The sequence below is a fragment of the Anarhichas minor genome, unplaced genomic scaffold (assembly GCF_050575085.1).
Source record: "Anarhichas minor isolate MPS153535 unplaced genomic scaffold, ASM5057508v1 ptg000040l, whole genome shotgun sequence".
Lineage (NCBI taxonomy): Eukaryota > Metazoa > Chordata > Actinopteri > Perciformes > Anarhichadidae > Anarhichas > Anarhichas minor.
Genome location: NW_027466486.1, coordinates 9,963,480 through 9,979,246, shown reverse-complemented (window position 1 = coordinate 9,979,246; position 15,767 = coordinate 9,963,480). Strand labels below are relative to the sequence as shown.

Sequence of the window (15,767 nt, the reverse complement as noted above, 5' to 3'; positions counted from 1 at the left end):
CTCTCCTGTCCTTCAACAACCCTGATTAAGATTGGCCTCTAAATCAGCCCAATCCTCGCAGATGATGAATACCTGCAGCCAATCCAGTTGGCAGTTAATCAGTGGCGTCCAATCAGGTAATGAGGACCTGCATGTTGGAATGGGAAGCCCCATGGCTGTTCAGCAGAAAGGAGGGAGCGAGGTCAAGATCTAAAGATACTTGAGGCGTGCCACGTTTGTGTTCTCTGCCCTGTGAAGACGACTGTCAGAGGAGAACTATCTCTGATCAGAGGAGCTGACGGACATCTCCTCAGAGGCAGGGTGTCTGACTCAGAGATGGGAAATGAGGCACTCTACTTTCGATCAAGTAAATTCTTTGGTTGGCTCACCCAGGAACTTGGCAACCCCCGAACCCCAAAACCGAGCTGCAGTCAGGTCTGGAGATGCTTATGGAATACTACATGGAACATTTGTCAGAGAAACATGTTTTCCCTGGGAATTAGTATCATCAGATGAATTTACAAAAATGCACAGTATTGTTGCTAAGCGATCTCCCACGGGTTCTCTGGGGGGGGGGGGGGGGGGGGGACAAGCGTTCCAACATGGTACATTAGTCTTTGTGAGAGCCAGAGGATGACTTTCTGATTTGTGGTCCCTCTTTAGCAAGCATTCCTGGGGGGAATTTGAGAAAGACCATTATGCAAATCCACAGGTGCATGCCAAGACCAAATAGCTGGACTTCTGCCTCCAAGTACTTCAAGATGCCTTTCAGCCCACTCCTGATAGTGTTCAGGCCACAGTGAGGAGACACGGCAGGAACACGTGGGTGCAGGGTGGAGGGCCACGGGGGCCTGCATGTCCACAGCCGTCAAAGCAAAGCAACTTAGAAAGTGCATTATCAGACACTGTATGACTTCAGGAAGCAAACATTCAGTCAAAGCAAGAGCATATTCCTATCACATCTTGTGCTGATACGGCTGTCAGTTACGCCACACGCGGTGAAAGGAAAGGGAGCGCTTGTTTTTCAGTCGGGTGTCATCACATTTGATACACAGCACAGCTCTCAAGAGACTGATTCCATTAGACCTTCGGCTGCCGTGAAAGCAGCCGGTTTGAATGAACTTTGTTTATTTTCATTTGTTCATGTGAGGTATGTATTGATGTATTGTATGTGCTTGGGGAAATGAGGAATGTCTGCAATGGGGGGGGGGGGGGGTCAGCTGAAGACAGGAAAGCTCCTCATCATTGTATCATCAATGTATCCTCTGATAATGTCACGCGTAGAGCCACTGCCCCCTTGTGTCTGAAACACGCAGTCTGCTGGCCAAGAAATGAGGCGAAACCTAAACAAATGGAGTTTAGATGATGTCCTTATATGAATTCATAGACAATATAAATAAAAATGCATCTCTCTTTTCATCAAAGATTTTGTCCCATGTAATAAAATAGTGCTACGAGTGATGAGTCGTTACAAGGCAAAAACTTATGTTATGTTGAGCACACCTTTAGTCCACTCTCAAAGTACTGTTGGCAGGCTGTGTGGAATCACGCGGTTCTTAACACAATCAAAAATATGATGCACAAAAAGTGGGATAAGGGATAAGAATTTACTCCATCAGTTTTTTTTTTATTCCCATAAACAAAGGACCTGCAGTGCAGAGAATCTCAAACTTTCGCCAGCAGAGGCTTGTCATTTAAAAAAAAAAAAAGGAAAGAAGAGTATCTCGGCTTTAAAGTCAGAGGCAAATATTTCACAATATCTACATTGCTAAAGGTCACACTCGGGTCATCTAACCCAGAAACAATCCAAACATAAAACGGAGAAGTATATGCTCATGAAAATCAAAACTTTAAACAAGAACATAAAACTACAGGACAGAGCTCCTTCATATTGGTTTATAACGGACGTATCTAATGGAACAGCGAGCGTGTAATGCTTAAACCACGTTTACGTCTAGTAAATATGATATTGGTACTGGAAACGCACCCTTCATGAAACATTTCTATCAGCACTTTCCCCACTGTTGTCAGTACATCGGGTCAACATTGCACAACCCAAACAAACACAAATCCACAGACCCTCTTATAAACCTCTCAACACTCTAAGAGGCCAGCTGCTAAAGCATCAAACATCGCGTCGACGCAAACAAATCCCAACCTGCTGCAACTACAGTCAACATGTGACGTCTTTGCCGTTCAGCAATAACGAAGTGAAATCTCTTTGTGGCCAAGTCGAGCGTTTACTGCCGACTGTGAGAATAATGTGACGAGACCGGACCCAGAGCGCTCTGTGGGGGATGTGGACATATTCAAATGTTCATAATACTATTGAGATGAATCATAACTTTTTCTTTTTTGCTTCCGAATCTAAACAATGCGTTCACCTAAACGCTCTACAAACCCTACGACTGGCAGCACACACACACACTAGTACAAAATGGCTACTGAACATGTAAACTCTGGAACAGCAAAAAGAAATTGCTACACAATTATGAACAGCAACAAAAAGAGAGAAAACAACTCCGTTGGCTCAGGATATTGACAATATCAACAACATTAAAATGAATTTGTTTTACAGCAACAAAGAAGAACAAACGGGGACATAATGTCCACTGATATGATGCTTGGGTTTACTGAAGAGGTGGAATAATACGGATAAAGGTTACAGGACTGGAAGGAGGCAGCTATGCACAGACTGTGTGAGTAGGCTTTACCACTATGGGTTCAAGGAGGAAGGAAAAGGTGGCATAGGAGACATGGAGGGAAACCCATAGCAGGCTGTGGATACAGCATGTATAACGACATGTTTGTTACATGTGGGCTCTCCCCAACATCCACAGTGACCCCTGCATGTACTAGTAGAAATGCTATAATAAAGCTTTTACTTAGTATTGCCGACTATGCTTCTCTCAGCTATGCAACGTCTCTGGATACAATCAGATGCAAAGGGCATGAATAAGGCAGGTTAAAAAACAAACAAACACATAACAAAAACATTTACAACTCCAGACAAACATAGTTTTAACAATAAGTTAAAAACATGTTTAAACAACAGAAATTACTTGGCTTCTTTTAAAACCCATTCCTTCTTAGAGAGAAAAAATAATAATGATATAAACCCATCAAACGTGCAACGATAAAGAAATCCCTTCTCCCTAAACGTCAAAGCAAAAAGGTAATAAGATGAAAACCTATGTATACACACTAGTATGTACAAGTATTGGAATAAAAGAGTGATATTATATATTTACAGACACACATCAGTCCCTGATCGATTAAGGCCAAAGTGCTGTAGCGGTCGACCACATCACATGTAGGCCGCTGTCGCACTTAAGTGTTCCTCAGTTTGCAAAATGCAAAAGAAGCAGTTATGAAGTAATACTCAAGGCCTTTGCTCTAGCATAACTTGTCTTTCAAACATATAAAACTAAGCAAACTTTAGCATTTAGAAACACAGCTAGTCTAAACTTTACCATTTTGCCAGAAGTTCCTGGTTTCCTTTTTTTTTTTTTTTTACAAAAGCGAGATATTTTATATACATACAGTAGCACTAGAGTTCATATGTAGAGTTCCAGTTTTCAGGACAGCCTTCTGGGACGTCCTGTAATGCCCCCTCGTCCTGAGAGAGTATCCATGGGGAGTCTGGGTGGTTCTCTGCACCGGAGTGGGCCGTGCTGGTCTCCTCCTGTACGAGTCAGAGCATGCCGAAGCCCTCGCTGCCCTCGCTGATGGCCAGCTTCAACAGCTTGTGCAGCTCCTCATAAGAGTCGTACGTAGGGATGCACAGCTGGTTAAAGCTAGACAGACAATTGGACAACAGAGGGTTGTTAATAAGCTAATGTTTAGATCCCAATAAAGCATTTATGTAACATTTCTAGATTACGCTCATTGTCACATATAATTGAAACATTTGAGGAACTAAACATTCAAAATGTGTTTTTCTTATTAATGAATCCAATGAAAAGACCAACAATAACTTTCTTGTAAGTATTTCCTAGCCTGAGGAGTGATTCCTCTGTGGCCAAAATCACCTTTTATTAAATTGTTCTTTGCCATTTTGACTTGATAATGATGTTAGAGAAACGTCAGGGGTTCACCAAACTCATTAGGATACATCATCTTGGAAACATGAATTTCTACGTGAATTTTTCAGCCAATCCATCAGATATTCCACCATAAACATGAAAACGAGCTGGTGGGGCTGGATGAACAGTTGGTTCATACCAAAATCAGTATATTTCATCCTCTGGGGACCATAAATGACTTTAAAAAAAGACTTCCATCAAAGTAGTTGTCGTTGAGATCAGTCTGGATGGAAAACGCCATCGATTAACTGACTGACATTGCCGTCCCTGAAGCCTCAAGCCTCCTCCTTTGAGTGAATCTGCCGGTGTTGTCCTACTCACCACGTGTGTGCGGTGGGCAAGGTGCTGTGTGTGGGGGCAGCGATGATCTGGAAGGAGGGGCAGAGGGTGTTGAATCCCCCGGGGGGCAGCTGAGAGGAGCCCGTGGTGAACTGTAGCAGTCGCGCCAACTCCTCCTGGGTGAAGCTGGACACCACGGCCCAGAACCACTTCATCACCTGTTCGTAAAAAGAGAAAAGCAACGACGCTCAGACAATTTGAACGGTGGGCTGCTGTTGGTAGAAAACAGAGGGCCGCAGTTCCCGTGACATACTTTCTCTCTGAAGTGCCACGATCCTCCGACGATCACGGCATGGGCCTTGAAGTCCTGCACGTTTATATCACCGGTGCCACACATCAACAGCTGAAGAGATTAAAAAAAGGAAAACAAACAATTACTCAGCAGTGGTTTAAAGATCAACCGGATTTTCCTATAATCATCACACATACCTCCAACTCATTCTCATCAAATATGGCTAGCAGGTTTTCTGGAACCACTTCGTTTAAACCTGCAATGGAACAGGAAATTACACTAATTACAAGCACATTACCGGAGATGTCACAATGAGAGGAATTGGCAAACGAAACGTGGCAGACTGCAGCTGTGCTAGTGTCCTCACCTTTCAGGAAGTGTTCCACCTCCTCTCTCACCTGGCTGGCTAGTCTGTACTGGGCCAACAGGTTGAGATAATGCATCTTGTTTTCATTGTTAACAGCGATCTGAGATCCCCCTGATATTAGCTCCACCACCTGCGAGAGAACATGTGGCGCAGCAGTATAAATGTCAAAGAGCAGACGTAAAAGAGCCAAACAACAAACTCCCCGTCTTGCCCGAAAGGTGCTTTGCCAAAAGAGCATTATGGTTTCTTTTGTTTGGTTTATTGCTCCTTTCTCCTGTGAAATTACATCAGGGTAAAACGGGGAGGTTCATTTCCAGAGTGTTGCCTCACCTTCTCCAGCTGTCCCGAATTGCTGTACTTCTCCTCGGCGAACACCAAATCCATTTCACTCACGTCATTGTTTAGGATGAAGCAGACTTTAGTTTTGTAGAACTCCTGGTCATCCGTCTCAAAGTACTGTGTGTGGAAAATAAAATGAGAACACAGGAAAATGGCATTTCATCATCTTGATGGAAGTATAAAAAGATGATTGGGTTGGCTTTCGTTCTCAAGCTTTGAAATCTTAAGAAGTTGGATTAACAGCAAAACACACGCCGGCTTGTTTTCCATGAAATAAATCACGCCAAAAAACAAATCAGGTTTATTGGCTTTGTGAGGAATGTTGAGAAGTTGATGAGACTGACCAGCTGACAACATAAAGTAAACAATGAAAACCTTCCAACGTCCGAGGAAAACGTCTATTCTGTGGGAATGTACTGTGTTCCATACCTTGTAGTTCATCCTGAGGCCAATGATCTGGGCCAAGAAGGAACGCGTGAAGCGAGCTCGGACCAGCTGTTTGTAGGCCCCGCCCAGAGCCGACTCGTACAGGCACTTCCCTACGACGCGACCCGCAAACTCGTACATCTTCAGACGCAGGTGGGTTGGCCGCTCAGCGTTTGGGTGCACCTGGAAAATGAAGTCGAAAGCACTCAGATTTTTTCTATACGATAAGATAAGAGGTTTTGAATGTGGAAGACGGCACAAAGACTAACTCACCAGGCCCTGGTTGTTGTCGCTGAAGCGGGTGAACAGTTGGTTGGAGGTGTCAAAGAGGGTCTTACAGACCAGCTCAAACCACTCCCTGCGAGGGCCTCCCCAGTCCAGAGCTGCAGAGAAAGGTGTGTTTTAAGTGCTTGCTGCGACAGCAAAAATGTAAAATTTCTGAATTAGAACTCCTCGACTTAACGCACACTGAAGACACCATGAAGCCTCCTCAGCTATATTCACATGTGTTGTTTACCTTCCTCATCCTGAAACACAACCTCAAAGTTCTTACTCCAGTCTGACACAGAGAAGTTCTTCGTAGCCTTTAGGGACTGAGCGACAGACAAACGAGAGGGTCAAAATCATGGCGATTGTTATGATCACATGGCTGTTTTCACAGTGCAGTAAAGCAGCGCTCACCGAGTCCAGGATGGAGTGTCGGGTGATTTTTAGGCAGGTCTTGGAGCGAGGTCTCTTGGAGTGGATGTGCCTGAGTTCACGTTGAAAGAAGTTCACCTTGTCTTGGAACGTCTCAGAGCCACCTGTGGTCAACACCGTCAAATTACTGCCACGGTCTCCACAAAAAGACAGTATTTACCGAGTGCAGCTCAAGACTGAAACCAACCGATGTTCTTGTGCAGGAAGCGAATGAAGGTGGCAGCCATGATGTTCCTGTCTTTGCAGCTGAGCTCCACAGGAGGCTGTATCCCGTCGTCCACCACTAGAGTTAGGTACTTGTGAACCGGGTCAGGACCGTGATAGGTGAACTGAAAGCAGAGCGCAAGATGACTGTGAGATTGCCAAATCACATCAAAGCGGCCTGTTCTCCTGGGCTTCTGACACAACGTCTGCTTACCTTCGTTCCCGGACACACTCGAAAGGTGAAAAGGCGCCATGGGATAATTTTCAGGTAGAACTCCTTCACGGATAGTTGCTGTTTGGCATAAAAGTCCAAGTCAGCATCCTCTTACATGAACGTGTGTTGAGTTCTCTCAAGTACAGCATGTCTTACTTCCTTACATTCACAAACTCAAAAGTTGAAGGAAGAGAAATCCTACTAATTGACGATTATACGCGGGCCACTTACCTTTGGCGATATGTAACAGTAGACCTTTTTTGGTTTCTTGACCTTCTCAAGTTGTCCCTCCACAGGAGAGTCGTGCTCGTCCTCCTCTTCTCCCATGGAGGGCCTCCTCTGGGGGGCCAGTAAAGAGGAGGCTGGCAACTGCCATGAAGAACTGTAGTTCCCATTGCTGTAAAGGTACGCCTCGAAGTAGATACTTATGCCTGGAGTGGACACATTCTTCTCCACACAGGTCTTCTCATTCTCTGTAATATGCAATGAAGAGTATTAGGCTATCAGGCTGCAGTACACTGCATTTTCGTGCCGTACTTTTCTTCTGCGTGTACAAGGCCGCTCACCACTGAGAACAATAATGTCAAATTCCCCGTTGCTGAGCGGCTGGTCCTTGTAGGAGATGCGGGCCCTGAAACAGCCCGTCTTCCTCAGAGTCAGTCTCAGCAGAACCTGGCACTGCTGCTTGTTGAGCTTCACCGACTTACTGTAGTACTCCTCCACACCGTCATCGTCCACCGTGCCCAGCTGTGAAAACAGGAAAAACTGAAATGAATCCCAGCTCAGAACCGGTTCTGCTACACTGTAAAGCTAGTGGACTGTGCATTTTGGGAGCAGAAGAAGAAATGCTGGCTTTTTATTTTTGTAGTCATAATCACACATTACAGCACACTGGATAATAGAAGCGGGGGTTTGTTCCCTTACAGAGTGCACGTGGACACTGTAGTTGGCTTCGTCTGTGAGAGATGTGGAGTTACTGGTGGGGTTCGCGTACTCATCTCTGGGCTCAATCTGCAAAGTGTGCTGCTGGCCATTTGTTAGCACCAGGGTGGAGAAATGGTAGGCTATCTTGGTTTTGGATGGGACAACTGTACCTGAGGTGGATAAAAGAACAGAAGATGACTCTATCAGCAACACAAACTTGTCAAATCAATAATCGCATGCAGCGAAATAAGAGTTGGGTGTAAAACACACCTGGCTGAAATATCTTGTAATAAGGGCTGTAGGCCACATTGAGGCCGCCGAGCTTGACTGCAACCTCGTAGCGTCCGGCCTTGCGCACAGTGAAGGCCACTTTCACTACATTGGACTCTGGTTCTTGCAGAACCTCCTGTGTAACAGGGATGTCCAGAGCCAATTCGATGTGTGTGATGTTGACCCTCAGCCCCACAGGCCGGTGGGCCGGAAAAGGCTGGCCGTTCTTATAGAACAGCTGAGAAGACAGAAGCACAAAAGAGACCACAACAAGTCAACTTCACACTTCTTAATATAGTTTTGCCGACCAAATATTCAGTCGATTAGACTAGAAACAGGAGGTATGGTACATCTTTAGGCTTCGGCACATTAGGAGTCAAGTATCACCTGGACTCTGAAGCTCATGGTCTGCCCCACTTCCTGTGGTTCCTTCCAATCCCAAGACACCTTGCAGGAACGTGGGTCAAGGTAGTTTCCCCGGACATAGTCGTAGATGCTGCGGTCGCCTCGTCGCCCTGGATCTTCATTCTGCAGGAAGCTGACAACTCGCGCTGCAAGCTCACAGAGGAACTTGATGGTGAAGACAAACGCTATGATGGAAACAGTAATTCCACCTATCGCAAGAAGGGAAGGAGGAGGCAAGTTGTTTGCAAATAAATGCAAGGTATTGATCTGCTTTTGAAATAAGTTGATTCATCACAAAGAAACAGAGCAAAGTTCAAAGTTTGACTCAGGTTTAAGGCTATACAAATACTACGAAGCAATTGTTAAAACCGGTCGTACTGCCTCACGGTGCTTGCAGAAACAGAAAGATTTAGTTATGTGCCAGCAATGCCCGGACCAGCCATGTCAGACCAAAACCCTCAAACAGCTCACACAGGACTCACCAATCACGTAAAACATGAGGTCCCTTATCAAGAAGCACAGCGCCACAGTACAGCCAAATAGGAGAGCTCCCGCTGAAAAGACAATGGGACATTGTACCGATGAATAAAGACAATTAAGACAATACACACTTCCTGCTCTGAGCCTGCTGGTTACATTGTTATGCTTCTACTTTCTTTCCTTCTTAAGATATTGTTTAAACCCCAGGATCACTATATTAAGTGTAAAGTGACAAAAAAAATGGTTTTATACAACCCAACATTCATCCTCCATGTGAAGGAATGTCATGTTTTTGTGAGAGAAAAAGACAGAAAAACAATCTGCTGTTGCGCTGTACACAGAGATTAAGCAACACTGAACTTCTCCATTACAACACTTGAGCTACGATAAACTGATAAGCGACTCTTGTAGTAACAACACTTGGCAAAACTTACCAACGGTACAATCCATCTTACGTTTACATCTCGTCTCAAAATGCCTTTTAATAATCTGCCGCTGTGGAAAAGCAGCCCCAAACTGAAAGCGGTCTTAAGGCAGAAAATGATCAGGATCTCACCAACTGTCCACTTCTCATTCAGACGCCTCACAGCGAGGCTGTGCACCAGCCGGATCTCGTAGTCCTGGTCGCGACTCCCCCTGGAGTTCTGGAGGATCTTGATGCCCGTGGACAACTTGATGTAGTCCTCGTAGTAGTATCCCCAGCCAGCTAGAGACAGCTGCAGCTGACTGTCGAAGTGAGCCAGATCATCCAGATTCATACAACGCAACTTCTTCAGTCTGCAGTGGAAAACAAAAGTGAAAGTATATGAAGCAGATCATTGACAGGAATGGTAGCAATGCTCAATTACTTTATAAGTACAGCCTACATAAATACAACCCGAACACGACTGTTAACTCTGCGCCTAGAAGACTGCTGACTGCACACAACAGGTTGTCCCACACACAAAACAAACTTTAGTTTTTGTGCGACTCTGTCCAAAAGTAACCTCAATGTTATCAGCGAAACTCGTCAGTTAGGTCAACAGGGTGTAGCGAGACGGCGCGGCATGTTTCACATAGCCTTCACACTGTGAGGTTTTATTACAGGGAAAGGACTAGACAAGCACAGCAGAGAAACATGATTAGTTTAGGAGATAAACGGTTGTAACTAGATTAGATTAGAAAACTTTATTAATCCCCAGTGGGGAAACTCATTTGCCACCCAAAAACTCATACAGACGACACAGTCCACAGTACACAACACAGTCCACAGTCCACAACAGACAAAAACACATTACAAAGGATAAATAACACCAGACAATGCCATATAAAACATGATTGACATCAGAAAGATAAAAACCTCTAAAGGTGTTCATTAAAAAAAATCGGACTGCTGCTGGAACGAAAGACCTTCTTATTCGTTCAGTGGAACACTGAGGCATCCTGAGTCTCTCACCAAATGAGCTTCGGAGTCCATGGAAGACACCGTGTAGTGGATGGCCTTCAAACAAGACAATTGTTTTTAACTTGGCCCTTGTTCGCTTTTCAACAGTGATTTCTAGTGAGTCTGGGGTAAGACCAATCACTGAGCCAGCCTTTCTGATCATCTTATTTATCCTGTTTTTATCATCCGCAGTGATGCCGCCCCCCCAGCAGAGCACAGCGTAATCATTAAAACTCAAACATAATCTTGCAACTTTTCATTTTAAAACACATTTTCTACCCACATTTTATTTACCAGCATGCTGCTGCGTCCAGTTTGCTTATCTACACTGTTTGCGATTGATTACTGTGATAATGAAAAGAGATATTCAAGTATATAATTCTATCTATTTTATCATCTTATATATAATTCCACTATTTATCTGAGAAGTAACGAGAGGCTTGTGTGAATCTGCAACCAATCCCCATTTATGGTATATTTTTAGGCAACAAACGATTGCGAAGATCCTCGTCTGTTCCTACACAGTTCGTCACTGAATGACTGAATGAAGATAATAATAATTGTGTTATCAATAAAGGTTTAAAGTCCAATCGATCAAAGCGGCAATGGGAGGGAGCGATAGCGTGACGGACACGACCTTCAGAAATGTGACACAGTGTCCGTTTACGACGATCAAAAGTGTTTCCCTTAAATACATGATGATGTGATGCGACTGTGTTTGAGACACACGGGTCGACCTTGTTGACTGATGCAGCATTTCGATAACTACTCATCACTGCCTGTATCAACAGAGAGCACCCAAACGCACGTACATAAACATCTGCATCGCTGCAAGGTCTCGGAAGAATACTTTTTACTGCAGTGACCCTCTGAAACACTGCAGCCTCCACAGCTCAGTGTCAGCAAACGCAGCCGGCCATGAATGGAGAGGCTGCCCTCAAGTGGACATATATGAATATAGCCTTGTGTTGACTGGCATAAATGTTACCATATAACCAGTTCGAGGCATTTAGGAAAAACTAAAAAAGACATTTATGGCATGCCAACAAGAAATTGTCTCCGGAAAAGAAAAGCATGTTTGAGTGAAGCTCTTTCTATTGCTTACGTATGGTAATAGTGCCCCAGGTTCTTGGAGCAGAGCCACTCCTGGAAGGCAAAGTCTCGGAGCAGCTGGATGTGGGCCTTCGCAATCTCCCTCCAGCGCTGCTGTTCCTTCACCACCTCTTCCAGACGGCTCAGTACACTCAGACTCAGTTCCTCCAGTGTCTGTACATCTGGATGACACATGGACAGCACATCAAAATCCCCCGATCACATGCAGGCCAACAAATCAGCCTCAGTAATGCCCCAGCACAGGCTTTAAAAACTGATGAAAGTCTATTATAGCAAACATTTAAGCCCGGGCTGATTGTCCGTGCATGCCACATGCATCTCATAAGCTTTGAAAAGGGATAAAACCAAAAACTGACCAGGGTCAAACTAATAAGCAACACAATCTTCTTGCATTAAACAAGTTTAAGTCCAGTTAGACATTAAACTTGTACTTGGTATTTCTGCAAAAGCTCTGGAAGGTACTGGATGAGCTCGTGGTTAGAGAAACCATCCGAACCAGAAAGTGTTAAGTCAAGACCTATCTCGCAGAAGTGTCAGCTGCTTACTTCACCGAGGATCAGACTACCAACCAGACTTCTACGCTGTGATGGCCACGTGCATCTCAAGTGAGGGTGACTGGGAGACACTGACCTTCGAATAGGTGCCTGTATTGAGAGAGGCTATGTCCTTGGAGCCATTCCTCAATCTGACTCTCTTTTCCTTTCTTCCAGCGCACTTCCCAGAAGAAGATCCACAACACTGAGCAGAAGAGGAAGGTCAGGAAGAAGCGGCGGTCCATCAGACCATCTTTCAGCCTTCACTCAGACCCTCAGCGCTCAAAGAAAAACTGCCACTCACCAGGGAGGGGGGCAAGTCGAGTTTCCTACAATTGGAGAGAAACTGCTTAGGCTGAAAACGGCCAGACCAAAATAAAATAACAAAGAGTTTAAATTTAAGCAAATGCATTTAAAAAGAGGAAAATGTGTCAAACAATGCTAATGGGACATTAGCACGCCTAGGAGGAGCTGCACAATAAACTGCTTTGTCAAGAAAACATGAATATTTAAGTGTCAGCTTGGGAGAAGTGGTGGCTGATGGGAGAATAACAGTACATGTAATCAACAGCACTGAAATATGCATGAACAACTTGGCTAAAGAACGGTCATAAAACTCTCACCAGCCTCTGTTTGGCCCGAAGTATCAAAGAAGCCCGGTCAGATAAAGTGTAATTAATTAACTTAATCCAATCCAACAACAACAGTCCAGGTGATGGTGCTGAATGAACTGTCTCTACGTGGTAGCTCAGGTGGCAAAACGGTTCAAAATGTCATCCACCGTTATAAACAACCACAAAGCTAATTGAATAAGCTACCAAAAGGTCAGCTTTAGGTAACTTTACCGGACAGTTGCTTGAATGACGTTTTGAGAAACCACAGAACACCGGGTGCGGGACATAAACCGGCTAACTGCAATATCCTAAATCCTCTGTGGTCTATTGTCACCTGGATCGCTGAGTAAAGCTGGAGGCTAATGTTAACAACTGTTAGCATCGTGCCGACAAACTGCTACAGTAGCATGAACTGGCGAACCACAGCACAATGCTAGCAGCTAGCCAACAATGTCAGCGGAATTTCAGGAAGCTTGTCGCCAACCCGCGGCGGTTATCAAGATGCACGTCAGAACGCGTTCACAGGACACCGCTTTAAATTACACAGCAACACAAACCAGAATTGCAAGCATACAAGTATAGTTGATATATTATATTAAACACTGCAGCTACCTTCGTCTGTTGGGCATTAGCTTAGCAGCCGGAAAATGCGCAGAAAACGTGTCGAGTTTTGATTACGTCACCCGTAATCGCGTCTCTACAGTACACGAGGGGAAAAGGAGCTAAATCCACTCAGACCTGTGGTCTCAAATATAAACCATGGTATGTAATCTCTAACTGCGTTACACCACGACTGTCTTGGTGATTGACATCCCTTATATGCTATTTTGTATAATATTAATTTGGTGTTGAAGCTTTTTAGCAGGCAAGCCACTGAGCTAACTTAGCTAGCCTAGCGTCTTAATTTACCTAACGTTACACTTACAACATCAGCCACTGAAAGGAATCCTTTATTCGTTTACATATAGAATATAGATTTATCAATCCAACATTAATAGAGTTTAAATGGCATTGCTCTCCTTAAAAGGTTGTAACCGTGAATGTAGCCCGAGTTAGCTTCGTAGTGTTTGTTTTGTAACTACTGGTAGTTGGTGTTAACTGTATGAGTCGACTTCCAATCTAAAGGAAAGCTTCAATAATGTTTTGTTTAGTTTTTCAATGATGAAACGTTAGGCTTTGAGAGATGCTAGTTGGTGTTTTGTATAATCATCGGAGCTTGTGTTTCACCAGTGCTGCTATAAAACGAAAGCTGCTATAAAGTGTTGGTCGTAATCAGTTTCTGTGTTTTACCTTGTTCATTCTAGGGCAAGCAGAAAACAAAGAAGTTTGCTGCCATGAAGAGAATGATCAGCCTGAAAGATAACAGACTGTGAGTTTTCATAATTGCTCTCTGTTTTCTATCATGAGTCAGTTAAACTGTCTTATTCGTAAGCTCTGTTCATCTGATAAATCCAGCTTAAGTTTCTCATACAAATTTTACAAAACCAAACATGAATAGTTACAGTATGTGGAGATCTTTAAAGTCTTTGCAAGCACTATAACTCCTTGTTTGCTTTGTAGAAAAGAGAAAGACCGAGCTAAAGGAAAAGAGAAGAAGAAGAAGAAAGATCCCTCAGAGCTGAAGCAGAGAGAAGTGTAAGTTTGCAACACAAACGTTTCAATAAGATGATGAAGAACTTGAGGTGGATGGCTCTTTGATTTCTTTTCTATTTTTCTTGCAGGACAAAGCACCCATCATGTCTGTTCTTCCAGTACAATACTCAGCTTGGTCCACCGTACCACATTCTAGTAGACACCAATTTCATCAACTTCTCCATCAAGGCCAAACTGGACATTGTTCAGTCTATGATGGACTGCCTGTATGCAAAATGTAAGGACTGCTGTCAATATTAATGATGATTATAACCATTTTCTCAATGTAATTATTGCAGTATATATATAAGAGTCATGATAATTCACAATTTCATTTTTTTTTTCCTGCAATTTTATCCAATCCAGGTATCCCATGTATCACAGACTGTGTGATGGCTGAGATCGAAAAGCTCGGGATGAAGTACAGAGTCGCACTTAGGTACAAGCTGCTGAATATAAAGCTGCACTTAGGGGTATGAACTTATAAATTCACAAGTGACCCTATAATTACATATTTTGCTTCTTTTGTATTTGCAGGATAGCCAAGGATCCGAGGTTTGAACGTTTGCCGTGCACACACAAGGGGACATATGCCGATGACTGTTTAGTCCAACGGGTGACACAGGTAATATGCTTCACTGGTCAGTTGTTGTTGTATGATTATTAACAGTTAACGTATCCTGTAGGTGTACGACAATGCAGCCACACTGCTCCTGCCTCTACCGTGAACTCACACACCAGCTTATGTCAGTTATTTTCAATACTGTCGATAAACAAATGTACACCGTGTGATACATGGTGAACGCCACAATATGTTAAGTTATGGTCTTTTTTCACAGCAGACATTTTGGCTTGCCATAGCAGAAGAAGCACAGGTGTAATTGATCATATTTAAAACAAGTCGTTATGTAATTATAGTGGGTAAATGTATGTCATGTTGCGCTTTGTAGTTTTGGTATTTAAGTTTATATCAATGACGTAAATGTATATCCACAGCACAAGTGTTACATCCTGGCCACTGTGGACAGAGATCTGAAGAGAAGAATCAGGAAGATCCCCGGCGTACCCATCATGTACATCTCAAACCACAGGTAACACTAGTTCAACGTTTGCTTTGAATATGTGGCAGCTTTTATCTGTGTGCCTTTTTTGTTGTTGCATAAAATGTTTATTTTTCATTAAAAACACAGCTATACTGATTGTTTCTGTTTATTTGTTTTTTTTCATACAGGTACAATATTGAGCGGATGCCTGATGACTATGGTGCTCCAAGGTTTTAACATTTCTACAACTGAGCTGGACCTGTAAATAGACAAAGTTTCCTGTTTTAATATGACTTTCCTTTGATGTCCATCCAAAACAGTGTGAGCTTTGATTTGGTGAGGATGGGCTGTGTTTGATCTAACAGCACATTACTTGATTTGTTTTTCTTTATGAAACTTTTTGTTGCAAAAATAAATCCATTGTTGCAATGTCCACGTGCAGTGTG

The 15,767-nt window shown here is 43.6% G+C and overlaps 2 protein-coding genes across 7 annotated transcripts; one reads left to right on the top strand and one right to left on the bottom strand.

Annotated features, from left to right (window-relative positions):
- Positions 1–1,579: 1,579 nt before the first annotated feature.
- On the bottom strand, positions 1,580–13,340 carry arel1 (apoptosis resistant E3 ubiquitin protein ligase 1). Of its 6 annotated transcripts, none has more exons than XM_076107646.1 (22): positions 13,259–13,340; positions 12,130–12,361; positions 11,492–11,660; positions 9,520–9,740; positions 8,966–9,037; positions 8,466–8,692; positions 8,079–8,316; positions 7,809–7,978; positions 7,451–7,631; positions 7,116–7,357; positions 6,885–6,962; positions 6,654–6,795; positions 6,449–6,570; positions 6,285–6,360; positions 6,041–6,150; positions 5,771–5,950; positions 5,333–5,458; positions 5,003–5,132; positions 4,833–4,891; positions 4,657–4,746; positions 4,386–4,561; positions 1,580–3,776 (listed from the first exon to the last, which is right to left on the bottom strand). In XM_076107646.1, the coding sequence occupies exons 2-22, from the start codon at positions 12,275–12,277 to the stop codon at positions 3,674–3,676; spliced, it is 3,060 nt and encodes a 1,019-aa protein (XP_075963761.1). In that variant the 5' UTR covers positions 12,278–12,361; positions 13,259–13,340; the 3' UTR covers positions 1,580–3,673. The 6 variants fall into 6 exon arrangements, with proteins under 6 accessions (XP_075963761.1, XP_075963762.1, XP_075963763.1 ...); XM_076107647.1 differs by lacking the exon at positions 13,259–13,340 and adding an exon at positions 12,656–13,070; XM_076107648.1 differs by lacking the exon at positions 13,259–13,340 and adding an exon at positions 12,878–13,070.
- fcf1 (FCF1 rRNA-processing protein) lies at positions 13,276–15,754 on the top strand. The gene is made up of 8 exons (XM_076107654.1): positions 13,276–13,408; positions 13,951–14,015; positions 14,207–14,281; positions 14,368–14,516; positions 14,645–14,717; positions 14,816–14,903; positions 15,275–15,369; positions 15,510–15,754. The coding sequence occupies exons 1-8, from the start codon at positions 13,406–13,408 to the stop codon at positions 15,556–15,558; spliced, it is 597 nt and encodes a 198-aa protein (XP_075963769.1). The 5' UTR covers positions 13,276–13,405; the 3' UTR covers positions 15,559–15,754.
- Positions 15,755–15,767: the final 13 nt, after the last annotated feature.

Bases quoted from the DNA above. Each gene is read 5' to 3' on its own strand.
- arel1 (XM_076107646.1), bottom strand. From the start codon at position 12,277: ATGGACCGCCGCTTCTTCCTGACCTTCCTCTTCTGCTCAGTGTTGTGG. The intron at 5,133-5,332 runs GTGAGGCAACAC...GTTCTCTCGCAG, and splicing joins ATTCGGGACAGCTGGAGAAG to GTGGTGGAGCTAATATCAGG. The intron at 4,747-4,832 runs GTATGTGTGATG...TAATCTCTTCAG, and splicing joins TTGATGAGAATGAGTTGGAG to CTGTTGATGTGTGGCACCGG.
- fcf1 (XM_076107654.1), top strand. The intron at 14,282-14,367 runs GTAAGTTTGCAA...TTTTTCTTGCAG, and splicing joins GAGCTGAAGCAGAGAGAAGT to GACAAAGCACCCATCATGTC. The intron at 14,904-15,274 runs GTAATATGCTTC...GTATATCCACAG, and splicing joins TAGTCCAACGGGTGACACAG to CACAAGTGTTACATCCTGGC.